Genomic DNA, 19,426 nt, shown 5'->3' on the forward strand with positions numbered 1-19,426 from the left:
TTAAAAGGAATGTGCAGCAAATGAATATATTGCTTGATCATGTCCAAGGAAGTATAAATAAAATCACAGTTGTAAGATACCCTAAAAATCTCATTTGTTTCATCTTGTTTTGTTTTCACTTTCAGAAGCAAATCAGTGTGAGTGTGTTGGTTTCATTCCAACAGGTAGATTTTGGAGTTTTAATTAAAAGTGTGTGAGGTGAGATGTGTCCAACGCTACTCCAGTAGGAGTTTCGGCCCTTACTTGACTGACATTTATTGTAAGTGTAGTTGCAAGAAAACATTACAGAAAGAAGTGCAGGTGTATTTCTAATGATAACCTGTGACATGAAAGAGGAGCAATCTCTTGCTCAGATACAGCTGTTACTAAAGCATAATCTATCTGTAATTTGTAAACCAGTAGTACCTTTAAAATTCAAGTCAATCCACACAACAGATCTCAAAGGCATATTGGGGTGTAATATTTTCAATCAGTGAATAAGATTTTGTAAATTAGATTTTGGGCCAAAGCTTTTTCTCATTCCACAGTGTGCTGCTTCTAAAACTCTGCTGCATAATTTATAGGTGCCTACAGTTAGTCAAGAATAGGAAGGTCTGCGTTTTCCATGGTTTCTTTAACATTTTTCTCCTGCTCAACCTGCTCTATGTAAGGTACAAGGACGGCTGAAAATATCTGACTGACTAGATAACGGAGGGACTTAGATGACCTCCAGATGTCCCTTAACCTCAACTGTTTAATTCTATGAGCAATGAAGTTCTTGTGTTCTTTGGTAAGCATGTGTTACTTTAAAAAAAAAAAATAGCCTTACTAAAACTCAGTCAGAAAACTCTAGATTCAGTTATGGTCTTTAATAGAGCATATTCATTAGAAAGAGGTTGACAAGCCTAGGTGCTACTATTAGCACAGAAAATAAATTGAAGAGTATTGTGAAATCTGTGGAACTTGACACTTGAAACCAAGCACAGGTAAACTCAGGCTCTTAAAATATGGATTTGGAGGCGTTCTGGGTAGGAGCCCAAGGTCCTATACAGGCAAATGCAACAAAACCTCTGCAGAGAGTCTTGTTTGTTTTCTGCATAGGAAAGAGTTGTATGTCCTCTCATTTTTTGCTCTTCCTAGTAGAAATTCCTAGACTATGAGATACATTCTTTATTTTGGTAGGAAGTAGTGGTGAGTTCCAGCTGAAGTATTGGAAAATCTTTCTGCTGCCTGTGTCGGCTGTTTTTTAGGGACTTCGTCCTAGCCCTGCGTAGTGTAGTCTGGCATGTGATGAGTAGGTACTTCAGAGTATATTAAAAGCTGTTCTGGAGATTATGAGTAGTCACTGCCCGTTCCTATTTCACTATTCAAGGACATCTTTATAAAAAGGGATTCAAATATTTTACTTGTCTTATTACAGAAAGATTTGTGCAATCCTTATATGTTTGGATCTCAAGTACCTAAGCATTTCAAATTAAAATGTTGAAATAACTCTGTGATAGGACAGCAAGCCTAGTAGTCCATTCCATATATTAGCTAGGATCTGAGGAGTCTCCGAAATACACACATCCAAGTTATCTCATGGCATATATTTCTGAAAGGTGTGTTTATGTTAGGCTATTGCTTTTGTTTTCTTTGTTTTTTAGTGTATCATCTAAAATCTGGTAGGGAGAATTGCTGCAGGGGAGGGGTAAGACACTTTTCCTGAGGTTGCACAATAGCTATAGCAAAGGAAGGAGGAGAACTGATCTCAGTGTTGCGTGTCCTAGCCACAGAATCGTCTCAAGTATTGTGCAAATCTTAAAGGAAAATTGTAATAAGAAAGAATTCCTCACTTCTGGACCAAAAGTGTTTTGTCATATTTGATCATCAAATGCTGTAAAATCTGCCAAATTTGTGACTCATGTCCATGCTGGGTACTGCATTTGCACTTAATACCACAACAGACTGTTGCCTTAGGCACTGTTAGTTTGAGACTGTGTTGGAGCTTAATTCTTTCATCGTAACTCTGACACTGGAATCTGCATGGACTGAACTGTCGCAATCATGTGTGGAAAAGAGCTGGTGAATATTTTCCAAATAAAAATGTTCTTGTCACCTTTCATCTGTAAAAGCCACTGCATGTATCATTCAGGAACTGTTCTCTCCAATGTCCTAAATTGGTGTGCTACCTAAAGCCAGTAGTATTTAGTAATTCGTTTGCTGGTTACCGCTAGAGAACTGAATTTGCAATTCAGTACAATGAGAGAGCATGGAGTGCAGGGCAAAAAGTGCCTGATAAATTGTTCTGTTCATTGTATTTGCTGGTATTTTAGTGCACACCACATACAGGAAGTGGTGATGGTAAACAATTTAGTCTTAAATAGTATAGCGTACACAAATAGCCTCTTATTTCATCTCTTCTTATGCAAAATGTGTTTTCCTTTAAGCTTGTAAAGGACAATATGCTTCTGGCCTGCAGCAGGAGGCAGGCTTGCCAGTAGGGGTGTACTGCAGTGTATGTTTAGTCCATTATAGCTGCATATGTCTAATGTATTATCAGCTTTTGGAAAAAATGTTTTACTACATAGATCTCATACCTACTCAACTTTGACTTTAGCACCCTGGGGTTTAAGTTGTTTAGTAATCCCACTTAGCAGTAACATGCATGCTAGACTCCAGCAGCACCCTCATTTGCTAAATGATTGGGAGGAATTCTTTTTATGGGATCCATGTAACACGGTTTTCATAGGTTTCTGCACAAGAAACCTAAAACTATTTTTGCTCAAATGAAGCCTTTAATAGCCCTTTCATTGTCTTCATTGTAAAGGTCAAATAAACTGCTGCAATAATTATAGAATAGCTGTGTTTATATAGTCCTCTGCAATGAAGACCTTGGTACAAAGACTAATATTTTTGTGGCTATGGTCACTCTGAAATTTTGCAATTTAGAACAGTATTTCATATAATGTTCTAATGAGATTATTAAGTGCACGCCCTGGGCAATGTCCCATCCTTTACCATCATTTTGACATTCTCATGAGACATCAGTAGTGTTTAAGGCTTCGTTTCTACAAGTATGTCTGTCCAAGGAGGTAATGGAAAACTGACCACAGTAGTAAGCTTGTCATTTTCCATTAAAACTAAAAGGAGATGGAACCCTTGTTCTTGTTTGCCACAGGAATGGCAAGACTAAAGAATTTTGGTTTGTGTTCCATGTTCTGGGGAAAAAATTCTTGTGTGTTGATCATAGTCTCCTGTGCTTTCCTCCCAATCATGGTCCCTTCTTACCTGTCCTTTCAAGTTTCTCTGCTGCTTCTTCATCACAGTCACATTCTCTCATTTAGGTAATCTGAAGCTTTACGCCTCACAGGCATGCTTTTGTGTGAGAAATACCAGGTAAAAATATAGATGTTCTTTTCATACACAAGGTGTTTAAATTCCCAAGCCAGAAAAGCCCAGCTCTGTACTACTGGACTTTGCTACCCTCCTGCTGTGTGTTGTACCTGAACGGTCTCTTTCCCCACAGTCCCAAATGCCTGGTCTTGTGCCTCTTAGCATGTCCCCAGCCTCTAACCAAAATATCCCAAATAATGTCTGGTTCCATCTTGAGCCCTTTTTTATTACTGGACACCGTAGGTGAAAAGGTAGATGCTGATCTGATAACATATGCATTGCAGTCTGGCTGGGAGCTGTTTCATTTTATAGCAGTAGGTTATGGTTGAGTAACTATCTGTATAGAAGCACCAAGTTCTGTAAGAAGAAAAAAAAGTTGACAATGCTTCTACATCTCCCATCACAACGTTTCATGTGGCACTAGTAATGCTGGAGTTTGTTAACCTCTCTTTTGGAAAGAAATCACTTCTCCAAGTTGTTTGCTGAAGGATGCTTTTATTGTGAAATAAAATACTGAAGTCATTTGCACTTTCCTGATAAGAACAACAAACCCAAAGAGTGTTAAACTTAGTTAAATGAACGTCTTGCTAATATCTTTTTGCTTAAACTCTGCTCCTTACAGTAATTAAAAAGCCCTTTTTTTTTGGTGGATTTTGGTCCTTTGTACTACCCGTTCCCTTTCTCCCAGTGCATTAACCTCAGCTGCCTTTGACGCTCCCACCAGAATACAGATAACATTTGGCATGGCTAGGCAGGAGCTACCTACATACTTCTTAATTAGCCAGTGTGTACATATGGGTTGGCCAGCTGGCTTTCTCTGAACAGAATATGTAATGTTGGCTTTTGCCTGCCTTTCCCTCAGTTCAGCTGTTCTTAGATGTCTCTCTCTCATACTCATCCACCAACTTTTTTTTTTTCCCTTTCCATAATAGACTCTTAATAGCTTTGAGATCTAGATCATACCAGTCGTTTCTAAATAAATTTGGAAGAGACAAAGTCTTGGGGGGTGGGAGGGAGGAGATCGCTAAGAGGAAATCTACGTCAGTGTCTTAGTTTGAATCAGGAATACACCTTTAGAGTGACTGCCCCTGTCTCTCCTCACTGTAGTTTAGTTTGCTCTATGCAGTGGCTTCAGAGCTTGATTCCTCCTGTTTTAAGCCAAGAGACGTGTTCAGGAATGTGCTGAATGTGCTCCAGCCTTTAATGTGTGTTTAGTACATGGGGCTGCACTAGAACTAGTCCAGAGCAAAACTGCTAAATGTGACTGGTGTAAATTCTGAATTTTTGTTACCAGCTGTTCCACTCTACAGATCAGCTCTTGATAATTCTGTACTTCTTGCTAATGTAGATGTAGCCTTAGCTGTCATTTTCATAAGTTTAATTTTAGCAAAACATTCTGAAGCACTCCTGTCAAATATTTATAGCAGAAATTTTGTACAGTCGATTCACTTTTTCCCAGTCTGGAGTAAATCCCTATTGGAAGAGAGGGATATTTTTCTTCATTTTTTTCCTCTGCAGATGAAATAAGATATGGGAAATACAGAAGAACAGAGGTAGTTGAGAAGATTGCCTTATGCTAGATCCCCTGCTTTTTAAATGCAAATGTATTCTAGAGCTCAAGGATAAATGCAATATCTTGGAAATTAACCCATCTACTACTAATATTCTCATAGAATTTCAGTCTTGTGCCCCATTGATTTGCTATAATAGAAGTCAGCTAACCTTCAAGATCAACTGTACAACAGGGCTACCAAAGAAAACCTTCCATAAGCATTGTGTAACTTTTTGCTGTATGTGTTATAGGGAAGACATGCAGGCATAAGAAGGTAAGCATGCATTGTAAACCAGAAAGGAAACAAGTAGTTCTGTGAGCACCAGAACTAGTGATGCTTAATTTCTTGTAGATTTATGTCTTATGGTTGATAGACTCTGGTAACATGCAGGTCTCAACTGAAACTTCCCATGTGACTAGTGGAAAAGAGGGAAAATGGTTTATAAAGGCCATCTTATCTGGAGTTTTCTTACATGCAATATGGCATGAAGCTCATATTGAAACTTGCCCTTGGCGGAAACAGTGGCAGATTATTATTGTTGTTGTTATTATTATCCACCAGCCACCTTTTCCCATGAAATTTGTGAGTGCTTAATATATTTGAAAACTTTTCTCTGCTGTCAAATTTAAAGAAAATCCATCTACAGGCTTGAAAGTCATTGGTGAATCATACATACGCATGTAACACAAACACATGGGCCTCAGTTTCTCAGAGACGGGGCTGAAAGCAAAAACTCCTATAAAGGGATTGAACAACAGCAGCAGTGGCGCTGTTGGAGTACTGTATGCGTTCTCTGTTTTTGGTTTTTTTTTTTTACATAGGTGAAGGCATGGCCTTTCATTAGTGCTAGATGTAAGCTTATACAAATTAATACAGTAACTTATTAGTATTAGAGATTTATTATATGCTTGATTTTCTGTAGCTAGTTATATCTGAAATTCTGGTGGTCATTGGTTTTTTGTTTGGTTTTTTTGGGATGCGTTTTTTTAATCAAATAATCCTAGCTTTTTATATCACTGCCTATAGATCTGTTAAAATGCTTACCTTTGTTACTTTAAGCAGAAAATAGGATTATTTAGTTCCTTTACATGAAAAATGATTGAGGGAAAAGTTTAACAGTATTTCAAATTGATAAGTGATAATGAATGTGCAGGAAAGACATCCAAACGTAAAAATCAGAATATCTGATTTTGTTACATGCAAAGAAGTTTAGTAGGAAGCAGATTCTATGTTTTATTGAAAAGCATGAAATAGATCGATTTGTTGGAGAAAAAGCACAGCTGTGCCTGTTTGTCAGATGATAAGTGATGGCACTGCTTGTTGTGACAGAGGAGAATAATTTGAATGTAAAGAGTTTTTAACTTTTAATTTAGGGTTCTGGTGATTTGAAATATGCCATCAAGACTGCCTGATAAACCAGTAATTGCATTAAGAAACATCCCTGAAGGAAACTCAAAGCGGACAGATCTAGGTTTCCCTGGAAGAACCTGCTAATGTTCTACATTTTCACTTTGAATGCAAATGTTTGTTGACCGTGTTCAGAACATGACTCGAAATGGCACTGAACTGCAGGCAAATAGAAATAAAGTTAAAATGTCAGTAAAATCACTTCTTCATGTCAGGATTTTATTGTAATATATACTGTGTGGTCATGGATTAAATAGTTCGCTTACATTTCTGGACCATAGTGACATCATATGAAATAAAAAAATCTACCCTTTATGAAAAGTATTTTTTTTCCTCAAATATTTGAAGCATTTATGTCTATTTGAGAAGTATTTCACACAGGGATTGTGACATAGCAACCTGGCACATAAAACATGTAATGGAAACACTGCTGTGTGTCAGTGTGATAGTTGGGATGGTTCTGCTTTAATAATCCAGTATGTGATATACAGTTTTAGTGAACTTCCAAAGCGGTTTTCTCTTCAAAACATAATTGGCTTGGGGTCAAGAATTGAATGAATTCACATTTAATGTTGGTCATGTGATGAAGCAAATGGAAACATTCTATGCTTTCTGTTTTCATTTACTTATATTTGTGTATTATTTGTGCTAGCTGTCTTATTTAAAAATAACTTTAAAATTTATTTTGAAAATGTTTTCATCATCCTCTTGCCCCTATACAATACCTGTAGCTTGATTTTTTTTTTTTTTTTTGTCTGCTATTTTTAAAAATAAACTATTTCTGTTCAGTAAGACTTGAAAGAACATGCAGGGAGGCTGGGCCTTTTGTGAAGGAAGAACTCTTGTTCAGTTAATGTGGTTTAGCCCCTACTGGTGCGGCAAATAAGAGGAATGGAGCCAAGCCTAAGCTAATAAATTTTACTAACCTCATGAAGTTGGGCTCCTTAGTGTCAGTACCAGAAGGGCATAGGGAATGGCGTACCGCACCAGGAAAGGAAGAGACACAAAGCAGGAATGGCGATAGTTTCAGGGAGTCAAGTAGCAGGAAAAAAGGAAGGAAAGAAAACAGCAGCATATGCAATGAGAAATATTTTGACTAAAAAAAGATAAAGATAACTTTCACACGTTGATCTGTTTTAAAGTAGCTGTAATCATGATGATTTATACAATGGGAATTGTTGCAAATTAAACTTAAAGAGAGGATTTGAGAGGCTAACAGAGCAAAAGCAGATTTATGACTTGTGTTTGCTTTCTAAACCCATGAAAACAGAGATATTTGCTGCTATGGTAATACTCTATGTATGGTGTAATCAGCACAGTAGTCATTGTCTGCGAAGATACTAACTCGTTGCTTCTTTTAGGATTAAGAAATGTTTTTGTAAACTACAGGAAACTCATTCGAGAGTACTCTCCATTGCGCCAATAACTTTTTTTCTTCCTGCAACTGTTATGAAAAGCAAATTAAAAAAAAGGCTAATAACTGTGTGCTTTGATGTCCATTAAAAATGAACAATTACTCTCTGTATCAGTAGGACTGCATAAATCCTATTGATACTATATAAATGAAGGGAATACACTAATGTTTTTTTTGTTTTGGGTAAGAGAAGAACAGTAGGAATTTCACAATGTTGTATCATAGTAGAGACAAGATTCAGGTCATTGTATGTGAGACAGTTTCTAATTAAGCTCTTCCTTGTCGTTAATGTTTAAAAAAAAAAAATGAAAAAAATTCAGGTGTGGGGAAAGGGAGGAAAAGAGCAGACCTTAGTGCAGTATTTCCTAATTTTCTGACTTTAGGATTGAGCACTTTGAACTTTCATTCCTGTCTTATTCTTCCCCTTCTGATCTGGAAGAGTAAAAAGTAAGATGTTATTTTGTTGTATACAATGGTATTAATCTTAGCCAAGTATTCTGTAAGGGAATTTTCCATAGTTTAGGTCTTGTGGGGGATGGATGGGTCGGTGGGGTGGTGGTGGTGTGGTGAGTAGAAATTTTTTTGAATGTGAAAGTTTTGTGTGTCAGGTCTTGTGTGCAAAACAGTTTTCTCAGTCATGTGCCAAAGAGAAAATACCAGTCTCTCTTGTCAGTTACTTGTGTCAAACCAAAATAGTGGCCCTGGTCCTATAACAGCAACAAACTCACTAGGTAATGATCCCAAATTCTTAACTGTAAAGCAACAATAGAAATGTCATACGCGAAACAACGTCTAACTGAGACATAAAATTACTACAAGACTCACTAAGAATGCAATCACATCAGTTCAAAAAGACCCATAAAATGTCACCGGCTTCAAAGTGATGTCAAATGCAATTTTACTTTTCATGTGACCTCTCCTCCTAGGCACTCTTAGAAGAGCAGCTCTTCATTCTGTGTAAGAGGCAAGTCAGGCGAACAAGCGAGTTCAGCAGATGACTTTGGGATTTTTGGTTATGACACTGTTCCTGCTGTAAGCCATGTTTATTTGTTAGATTTTTTTGGTTTCCACCCTCAGCTGGAATTGGCTTCTGAGTCTTGGCTAAGCCAGAAATCTCTTAATATATTTTGGGATTTATGAGGAGTGGTCTGTAGCGGCCTAACAACACGTTTGTCTGTTAACAAGCCTGAGCAGATTGAATGAGAATCTCCAGTGCACCTTTGGGGACGTGAAGATGATGGTTCATGAGCTTCTTCAAGTCAAATGAGGGTTCTTGGTACAAATTTCTTTAAGTTAGCTTTCTAATATTATCTGCCATGTTTTCTTCTGTGGTCTTTTACTTACGCACTGTAGCGAGCTGAGTTTGCCCTGCTGATTCCTGTCTCATTTTAGCTCCTGTCTTGGCAGTTGCCTGAACCGTAGAACATGGAGAGATGTGTTAGTTATTTGTTCTTTGTTATTCAGAATTGATACTGTTTGCAGTCTTTTGTTGCTAAGCTCACTTATGATAATACTTAATGGTTTGCGTAGTAAAAATTCTGGTGTGCTAGCAAGATATTTTGGCCTGTTTCTTTATCTTAACTTTTTTTCTTTGTAGTGAGAACTTTATAGTTCTTAACAAGATGCTAAATAAATAATGCAAAAAAGCACTAGAGTGTCTTGCTGGCAGTGTTGAAAGTGTAGAGCAGCCTTCTGCTATGCTCCTGACATAAGTTTTTAGGACAACCTGGCTTTCCTTGGTAGGTATTGCGGTTGGACTCGATGATCTTAAAGGTCTTTTCCAACCTCAATGATTCTATGTATTAAAAATATTTTGCTTCTCTTGAAGTAGAAAAGTGGAATCAAAGCTAACATGGAGAAATCAAAATTCCGTTATGTGAATCTGTAACGACACTTACTTGGTGTACCCTGGCGATGAAACACCACAGAGCTCTTAGAGCTTTATATATATGTGTGTGTGTGTGTATATATATATATATACACACACATATAGCAATGGCTTATGTAATTAATTTGCTAGACAGTGGAAATTAAGGTTTCTAGTTCCAGGTCTAAGCTTTAGAATTTTCTTCTAACATATATCTCTTGTTCCAGCAAATAGTATAGCAAATCACCAAGATTTGACCTTCTTTTTGTAATATTTTGGATAGACAACATTTCAGTTTCCCAGGCTAGAAAGCCTAATTTCTCTTCACACTGTTGCTAGAAATGATCTTGTGCATCCTCCCAGTCTTATTACCTATAAAATTAAATGAGATATTGAACCAATAAACCATCAAATACCCAGAAGTGTTAAGTCTGCCAAAGAGGTAAGTTAGAGGGATGAGGTAATTAAGCAACTGACTTGGTGGCTTTCTGATGATGCTGTCCCCAGCAGTAGCCGTGTTAGACCTTTAGGGTTTTCACCGCAAGGTTTGAGCTGCAGATGAGTGGGATGCTTGAAGTCAGGTGTCATTGTTAGTCATCTTTTTTGGGGTACTATTCAGCTCTGCTACTATCTGCAGTAACAACATTTGTCCTGAAATGATGCTGCTGTGTGTATATTTATATAATGTTGGTTGTTTATTTTTCAGACACATGATGAACCCACTGATACAAGATACAGCTAGCTAAACAGCTATAAAATGCCCAAATTTGGGTCTACAAAAACAGTTCAAGTTGAAAATTCTGACAGCGATAGCACCATGGTGGAAAAAACAACAGCAAGAAAGGTAACAAAATTATATTCATGTCCATTTAATTTCAGTGAAATGAAGAGCATGTGTTTATCACAATTTTTGTTACTGTAATGGGAAGAAATAAATATGAATTTGTATTCTGATATCTTGAGTGCAGGAAAAAACGTAAGTTTTTACATGGCTTTAACTGTAAATTAAACTAGGGAACAGAATTTATGCCTTTTATTGTAACTTGCAACTTAATTCAAAATGAAGCTGGATGCGTTGGGTTTATTTGATGTAAGTTAGTGCACAGTTTCCATATCGTACATCATATGAAGTCTTTATACACTCACAAGAACAATGATTCATATTTTATTTAATTTTACAGTGTCTTACTCTCTGTAACAAACACATGAAACGTGTCTGAAGGCCCGTGATAGAGCACGGACCAATGAAGAAACACGTGTTTCTTATATTCCTTTGTAACACAGGGACTTGTTCCCTCTGTTAGGAGGACTTGAAAGCCATATGCTGCAGAAGGGTTAAGAGTAACTCCTGTACAAGGGAGTCCACTACAAAAACTGTACAATCCATTTTCAAGTGTTGGAGAATGAAGGAGTATGCAAGCTCCAGTAATACTGAAGGGTGGTTTGTTGTTTACAAATGTGAAGTATCCTGTCATTTTCAAACTTCTGGAGCCAAGTTGCAACTAACCCAGTTCTCTGTTTTGTCTGCCTTTTAACACTTGTACAACAGATGAGTTTATCTGTAGTACTAACAAATAACAAAAGATAGAATAATATTCAGTATTGTGAATGATGAGTTATATATCGCCCTAAGGAGAGAGAATCCATTTATCTACCAAATGATGTTTAAAATTGTTTTCTCTGGAAAAGAAGATTGTGTGTGTGGTCGTACTTGCTGTTACAATTTTGTTGGCGTCTGTATTCTCTGTAAGACCACTTAATGAATGGATGTAAGACAGGGAGAGATGAAAAAATAGAAAAAGATTAGAAGATCTAGCATCTGCTTCAAACTGTGTGTCTTCTGAAAACATTCATAGAAAACATTCGAGTTTTAGTCTCTTTCCAGTTTGTTTTATGGGTCCTAGTAAAGTGAGGCAAAGGCAGATGTTTCTGCTAGCTGTGTTGAACCACTTCGTTAAGAAGAGGAAGATAACAGTAAAATGGGGAAAGGAAATTGGCTTACTAGTAAAGGGATGAAAAAATGCTGGGTTTTTTTGTCATTGTTTTGTTCTGGTCCTTGTTTGGGATATGGTCAAGTTAATTGAAGTGTCATTCAACACTGGGAATAATGGGGAAAACTGGCACCTACAAGCAGCAAGAACAGGAAGGCTATTGCAATGAAATTTAGTGGTATTCAGTACTGCCTTTTTATTTAAACACTTGTAAATAAGCTATATTTTGTAAAGATTTTAGGTTGTTTATTTAATTTAAAAATATTTTCTGGCTTTATAAACTCTTGTTATCTTGACACTTAAGTATTTCTGAAAAAAGCTTTTAACACAGGAAAATCTTGAAGACAATCAACAGCTGCTTACGCTAGGAAAATTGACTTATGTAATTTTTTTCAAGCTTTACTTGTGTTTTCAATTTAAAAAATCTATAACACAGGTTAAAATGAATTTTCATCTTTTGTTCACTTTCATCAAAGCAAAAATAGTAGGTTTGCTGGAATGTGTAAATTTTTAGGTTTTGCTTTTCCCTGTTTCGCTGCTAAAGGTACAGCTTGAAATGCTTGGAATGCATTTGTTTGTAGGTTTGAACATATAGAAATAGATTATCATATCTTTATAGTGCAGATTACTTTCTTCCTTTGTAGGCTTTGAATTTTACATACAAATTGCTCTGCAGTCTGAGTTTTAAAAAAAAATAAACCAATCAAAATAAAGAGTTTACTTCTGAGGCCCCTTTTCCTCCTCTACTCTCCACCTCTGACTCCCCCTCACCTCCTCTCCCTGTTGCTTGCTGCCATAGTAGAAAAACGGTGCTGGTCTCCAGAGTGGCTGCTGTATCTGCGGCCACTGCCAAAGGAACTGTCTTAGCAGTGATCCTTGTGCCCAGTTCAGTATTTGCTGGTTGTCCTGACACCTTCCTCTGCAGTAATCTCCTGCCTCTGATCTACTAATAACAGTAGCAGTTATGTCTGCTGAGCCATTTAACCCCCCTACCCTGCAATCTCTGCAAAGTTAGGTAATCTTCTGAAACAGATATGTGTAGCTCTTTCACCAGAAGAAGATATGAATCCATATGAAAATATGAATAACTCTTTCTAGGGAACAGAACAGTGAACATGGTGTCATTTATTTAACCACCAGAAAACATGGCAAATTTTGATTTGATTTAGAAAGGAATAAATTAACATTCTATTTTTAATGGCTGCATAAAACCCTTTTGTTGTCATATTGGTTTGGGTGAAGGTTTCTCCTTAGCTGGGTGTTCTAACAAGGAAATGCTTGGTGTTGAGACTGATCACCAGTACAGGAATTAGAAGTATGGACCAGTGTGCTAGGTTGAGATTCTACCTTGCCTGGTATTGGAGATTAAGATGCCAGTGAAGGCAGGATTACTTAGGAAATTAAAATCCAGGGGAAGATGGAAGTTTGACCAAGGACATACACAATGGTGGACTAATTAGATTGATACCAAACAAGTGTTGCAGTTAATATTCCTGTATTCAGGTTTTTAGCACAATAAATACAGTTCGGTTGCTTTTGTCGTATTTTGAGAAAATTGAATACGTGGTTAAGATGTTAAATAGTCGCTTAAACAGTCACACAAACTGTTCTCTAACACATGGACAAGTAATTGTCAGCAGTGCTTAGCTGGCCCTTGAATAATCTGCAATCTTTTCCCCTGTATTAGAAAAAATAAAATATTGCCATAATGTAATCATTTTAATTCAGCCTAGAAAGTTATTTAAAATTCAACAGACAATATGGTAAGAGTAAAATTTGAGTTTGAACAACATAAAATCTTGAAGGCAAATCTGTATTACACACACAGATGTAAAACTCTGAAGTGAAGATTGATCGGGTCAAATCATGTTCATTTCAATAATTTGAAATGAGGTATCTTCAGGAAGAATTTAAAAACAATAGTCTTTGAAGCATTAGAACTTCTTATGAAAAAGTTATGGATTCATTAACCTAATGTAATTGATGTAAGGAGGTGTAACTGATGCTGCAGGTGAAAGGGATACTAAAGTAAAATTTTTGCTTTAGTGGCATTTCGATACGGAAGTGTCTTGATTCATCTGGAAAATACCTCTTGTCTGCAGACTTTTCTCAGTATTGTGTGAGCAGTGAGTGACCATTCACTGTGCCATCAGAGATGCCTGAGTCTTCTAGTAGCATGAAAAGACCCTGAGGTCGTCAGCATTCAGATAATTGCAGTGGTCCTTAGTACAAAAAATGCATTCTAATTGTATTTTTCATGTAGCTTTGGCTTCTTATTTTTTCTGCAGAGTAGTACAGTCAAACCACTTCTGCACTTTGCTATGTAAATGTGCTCTTACTTGCTTCTGTGTTCGCTTTGTTATTGAAGCAGAAATGTCTTTGAACTACTTGTGGAGCTTAATCTCCATGACTGTAAATGAACAGAAAATAGGTAGTTTAATTATTGGTGTTCCCTTACATGTTCATAGATGCATTGTAGGCACAGGAGGCCTAATGTGAAATAACGTTCACACAAAACACTGCATTTCCAAATGAACAGTAATGTTAAAGCATACCACTCCCTAAAAAATGCCTTATTCTTCTCAAAATAAAAACCGTAGTGGCCTAAATATATGGTGTAAGACTATTCCAATGGTTAATATATTAAGATAAAAGAAAAAACACTTGCAGGATTTATTTTTCCTAGTTGACACAATGCTTAGCTCTTACTGGTTGTGCACTCTTAGCTGTTGACTGAGCAATGTAGTAAAGTTACTGTTGTTATGAGACTTCATCTTTCATATTCGTCAAGTGGAAGTTAATGCTTATTATGCTGTTCTAGCAACCAGTAAATAGCTATGTGAATCAGCTATGTGTTCAGGTCTTCTGAGAGCTTAAAAAAATCATTAGGAATAATCCTGTGAATAAGCTGAGTTTATATCCTATATGCTTTAGGGTGCATGTATTTTTATTTCAGTTGCTCATCTTGGGAGCATAAAATAAGTAAAAAAAAAAAAAAAAATTGTAAGAGTATGTACAGCAGATAGACCATTTAGTGTTTGCACGAGATATTTTGTAAAGATAAGAACATAATGAAATTTTAATTTATCTGAATTTATACTTTAGAACTTACATGGCCAAAACTCAGGAAATAAATGATAGATACGTGGTCCAAAGGAGAAACACATTTGGGGTTTGTAAGAATTAACTCCCTTCTTAGAAGAGTCCAACAGTAGTGCCCAAAGCCATTTTAATACCATGCAGAACACGCTTCAGTATGTAATTATCTTTGATAGGCAGAAAAAGAATGCTTATTCTCCCGGGGCGTAGTACATCTGCTAGATTATATGGCATGCTTGTCTCCTTTTGTGTATTGTCATTGATTGTAGCGGTACCAGACAATAGAGCTGGAATGGGATATGAAGAGATTGTCCAGACCGCTGTTTGTTAGCCTTCTGAGACAGTTTCTGTTGAACAGATTAAAAAATGTGTTCCTCATCACAGCCCACTAGTATGGTTTTGTTGAGAAAGGAAATTCTTCCTTGTTACTACGTCCTCCAGTGAGGCATGCATTAAATGTTGAGACATGCAGATCCAGTTCATCCATTTGCCCCAGAGTAGAATAAGCTGTACTCAGTTCTTGACAGATGTTTGCCAGACCTTTTCTTTAAAGCCTTGACGGATGGAAATTCCAGTCTCCTTGGGCAATTTATTCTCATGCTTAATTATGCTGATTGGCATAGAGTTAGATACTTAGTAGAAGAATAAATAACCTTTGCATGTCTCCTGTTGCAGTCTAAAGCCGTTAAATGTTTTCTAACTGTAATGGACATGGAGAGTATGTAATGCTTTTCTCTTTGCAGCAATAGTTTATGTATCTGAACATTGTCATGTCTTCGGTGTTTTATTTGATTACCAGTTTTCACTTTGGATTAATGAACCTCTTTGGAAAGTCCACAGGTATTCTAAGTTACAGGTTGCCTTATAAGACATGTCAACTTCATTTTGGGTTGCTTCCATGGATCACATTAAACTAATACGTAGACCTATTCATGCTGAATTTTGAACCTTGCTTTGGACCCTGAAAAAGAGATGTCCATGCTGTTGCAGTGACCAGGAGTAGCTGGAACAACAAACGTTCACTCTTTAAATTGAAATGCCTGTTCTAACCTGCAGGGCTTGTTACCTCCTCTTGCCTTCCTTTACTTGCAGTTGAACCCAGGAGGCTGTTAAGAGTTTTGTGGCTTTTAATGTGGGGTCTTGTGATTGTACAGTTAATTATTTTTTTTTCAATTTGCAGAACCTTGGTTTTATGCTGGCTTTTCCCGTTTTGTATTTAGACTGTTTTTCAAATTCTCTAATTTATTTTCCCTTTGCCAGTGCTCTTTGCTTCTCCCTCTCTCCTGGTTGTGATGGTGTCTGCATATCTAATTGCATCTCTGTTTCAGCATTGTCACTGAAAATACTAAATAACATTGACTACTTTGTACAGACTTCTCAAACACCCTGTTCATTTCATCTTTTGGGCTGAAAAGTTCACCGCTGGTGGTGGCTGTTCATTTGCACAATAGCAAAGGAACAAAATACTCTCATTTTTCAGTTTCTGTGTTTTCTGTGTAGAGCCTGTTCTTTCATTTTCAATGTATCTTTATTTTTCTGGAAGTATGCATTTTGAACTGTCTTTCCTCCTAATTAGATCATCACAAAATTAATATTCAGTGATTATCAAGACGGTAGTGCATCAGTCATAATATTTTAACATAATGCATATATACAATTTAAGAATAAGAATAAATGTAAAGCTATAAAATCATTTAAGCAGCTTGTGTCTCTTTGTGAGCATGTACCGATGTATTTTACTGATTAGTACCAAAAAAAGTGGTGATTCTTAAGGATTACCAACCGCAAAAAGTTTGCCTTTTTTTCTACAGGACAAGTTGAAACCAATGTTTCCTGCTTAGGAAATTTAAATTATTTTTAATTGATCCTTTCTATCGCATAGTACCTAACACAGGATAATATTCTAGAGAAAGCAATAGAATTTTAATACCACTTTATCATATTGTGGGAAATTTACATATGTACATATGAGAAATAATTGGATTGTTTGGAACAAGGGATGAGAGAGCTCTTGGTGAGATTGGGCTGAAGTGGAGAAACTCTTACCTGTAATGGAAGAGATCGGAATGGGCTTAATGGAGTTTGGATCTGCTCTTGTTAACTTACAGATGCATTTGCAAATGATCAGTTGTGTTAGATTGATTAGCTTCTTTCAAAAGTAATAGCACAGACATTTTACCTCCCAAGAGCTTAGGGGAATCTTAAGGGGGTTTAGATTTTTAGATTTTCTTGTTCTAGCATGTAAGAAAAAGGCTGCGGGGGGTGTTTGTTGTTTCCTTTGGGGTTTTGGAGGACGGCTGGTTTTCGTGTGTAGGTTTTATTCTGCATTTTGGTTTGTTTGGGGTTTTGGTTTTTTGGAGCGTTTTTTGGTTTTTTTTTTTTTTTTTTCCAAGTTTCCAAACTCAGAGTGAAGATACGTTTTTCTCTGGGGGCATCAACCTTTTACTTCAGGAATTCTCCTGACATAGACTGGTCCCTTCTTTGTGATTTCCATGGTACAGACACTTGCTGTCTGAAGATTGTAGAGTTTGTTTGCAGGTTCTTTTTGTAATCACTTCTGTCTACTCCTTTGGCAACAGTTTAAACTGAGTGTCAGATGATACAGTCAAACTACTCTTCTTACCTGTGCTTGTTTTTAAATAAAGAAAAGGTGCTCTTGAGAATAGTACCTTTACTTGGAGTTATTTTCTAGTTTTCCTCTAATCAGAATAAATCTTTTAACAACTTGCTTCAAATCCAGGTTTTTCTCTGTTTATCTTGAAATACATTTTATGACCCCAAAATCCCAGATTTATGCAACTAAAAATTCCAAATATCTTGTACCTGTTTTTTCCAAATTTGATACCAGTTAAAATGTTTCTTCATAGATTTTTTTAAAATGTTTCTTCATAGATTTTCTGAGTTCTTAGTAAATTTTGCTTTAGAAAATGAAACACTACACTATTCTTGTTGAAATAGAAAGGGAGCTCTGTGTGGATGGATTATGGGGTGGGGGTGGAAGCAGGGGATGGTTGTTAGAGGGTTTTTTGTTGTTACTGTGTTACTGTTCACAGTCTGAATTGCAGTGTGGGCTTTTAATGTGCTTTTAATGTGATTATTATGTTATGGTCAGGGAAGGAAATTGGGATGGTCATTAAGACTTAGCAAATTCTTGTCCAGTTTGTGGTGTTCCTTTGCTTATTAATCAAGGCTCTAATAGTGAATAACAGTTCTACAGTGATATATCTGGAAGTAGAAATAACACAGAAGACACTCAATCTTAAAAAAAAAAAAAAAAAAAAAAAGAAAAAAGAAATGAGTGATTATTTTTAGCAAGGTTACTTTAAAAGTTTTTGAATAAACTACATAATACACATACATACACACATGCACATACATTCTCTCATAGCAGTCTTTTCAGTCTGTATACGTTATGAGACTATTCTGCTTTATGCAAAAATTACTTAGTATACTTTTTATTTATATTAGAGCAAGGACAAGATTGCATCCTACAGCAAAACTCCAAAAGTGGATAGGAGTGATGTGGGGAAGGAGATGAAAGAAAAGTCTTCCATGAAACGTAAACTTCCTTTTACTATTAGTCCATCCAGAAATGAAGATCGCAATTCAGACACAGGTAGAACCTTTTTATTTCCTTAACTAATTATTTGTTGGTAAAATACGTCCTAATTTAATTAACTGTATATTATGTTTTTTATATTGATTATTTTTTCCCTATAAAAAAGGATACTAAGTATAAAAGTTGCTTGCTTGCTTCTGATTGTTGCATCTCAGTCTGATAGGCTTTCATCCTATCGTTAGCAAGAGCTAGCTTGCCAGCATAGTTTATCTACATTTTCCAGTTGTTTCCTAACCTCATTCTGTTGCTTCTATTTTTAGTAATAAATCTTTCTTTTCATTGTCATCTCTTGAGGTTCATTTGCTTGAACAAGTAAACTGATGAAAAGATATGTAAGTGCCTTGATTTGAGACAGAGCTGTCAGCCTTTTGCAGCCTTTTTGGGGGAGGGACAGTGGGAAAGGGTGGTAGATGTACTGTCCTCCATATAAGAGAAAAGGTTGCTGAGGTTATGCAACTAACTAAACTAGCCATGGAGAGTGAACTTTTCTTTCTGTCTAAGCTCCTATGATCTGTTCAGGATACCTTTTCTGCACAGGCTGGTAGTTCTTCCTAACTTAAGCATATGCTATTAGAACTGATTTCAAGACTTTAAAATACCATTCTTAACATGGCTCTTTTCAAATCAAGATGGAGGGGTCTGGATGTATTCCAAGAGTACAGTCATCTCTTAGTTTAGGTAATCAGTTATCTATGTCCTAGTTCAGTAATAGTTCTGTTGGTAGCAAGACAGTATCCGTGCCCTCTGGAAGGCCACCAGAAGGCAAGTTTGCCAAATTTGTCAGTCGCTCAGTACTACAGTTTCTTATACAGTACTCATTGTATATTTGAATATTTTTATAAACGGGTAATTCCCTTAATATGCTTAGATTTAAATGCAAGATGAAGTATATACCTCAGTACATGTCTCATTTTTGTCCAGGATTGATTTCATGCAGAAGATTTGGCTCCTGGATATTACATACATATTTTTGTTACTGTAAAGAGAATATCGTAGGAAATCCAAATGTGAAATAGTGACATTACAAAACAATGCTCTTGGCTTTAGATCTCTGTTTTCAGTGGATTTACAGAATTCTAGAGTCTTACGCTATTCATGATACCACTTGATTCTGAAAAGACC

The 19,426-nt window shown here is 36.5% G+C and overlaps 1 protein-coding gene across 7 annotated transcripts in view; it reads left to right on the forward strand.

The window, feature by feature from the left end:
* ANKRD12 (ankyrin repeat domain 12) overlaps window positions 1–19,426 on the forward strand; it is a 68,243-nt gene that overhangs the window by 10,255 nt on the left and 38,562 nt on the right. For 6 of the 7 annotated variants that reach the window (XR_015704596.1, XR_015704595.1, XM_087756565.1 and 3 more), the window contains 2 exons: window positions 10,302–10,439; window positions 18,154–18,301. Coding sequence is in view for 4 of the 7 variants with exons in the window: in XM_087756535.1 (XP_087612661.1) it covers window positions 10,353–10,439; window positions 18,154–18,301 (235 nt within the window). In the remaining 3 variants the exon portion in view is untranslated. The remainder of the gene's footprint in view (window positions 1–10,301; window positions 10,440–18,153; window positions 18,302–19,426) is intronic. The other variant, XM_087756578.1, reaches the window with a different exon arrangement.

The sequence above is a fragment of the Nipponia nippon genome, unplaced genomic scaffold (genome assembly GCF_047370975.1).
Source record: "Nipponia nippon isolate SJK-2023a ecotype South Korea unplaced genomic scaffold, ASM4737097v1 scaffold_1, whole genome shotgun sequence".
Classification (NCBI taxonomy): Eukaryota; Metazoa; Chordata; class Aves; order Pelecaniformes; family Threskiornithidae; genus Nipponia; species Nipponia nippon.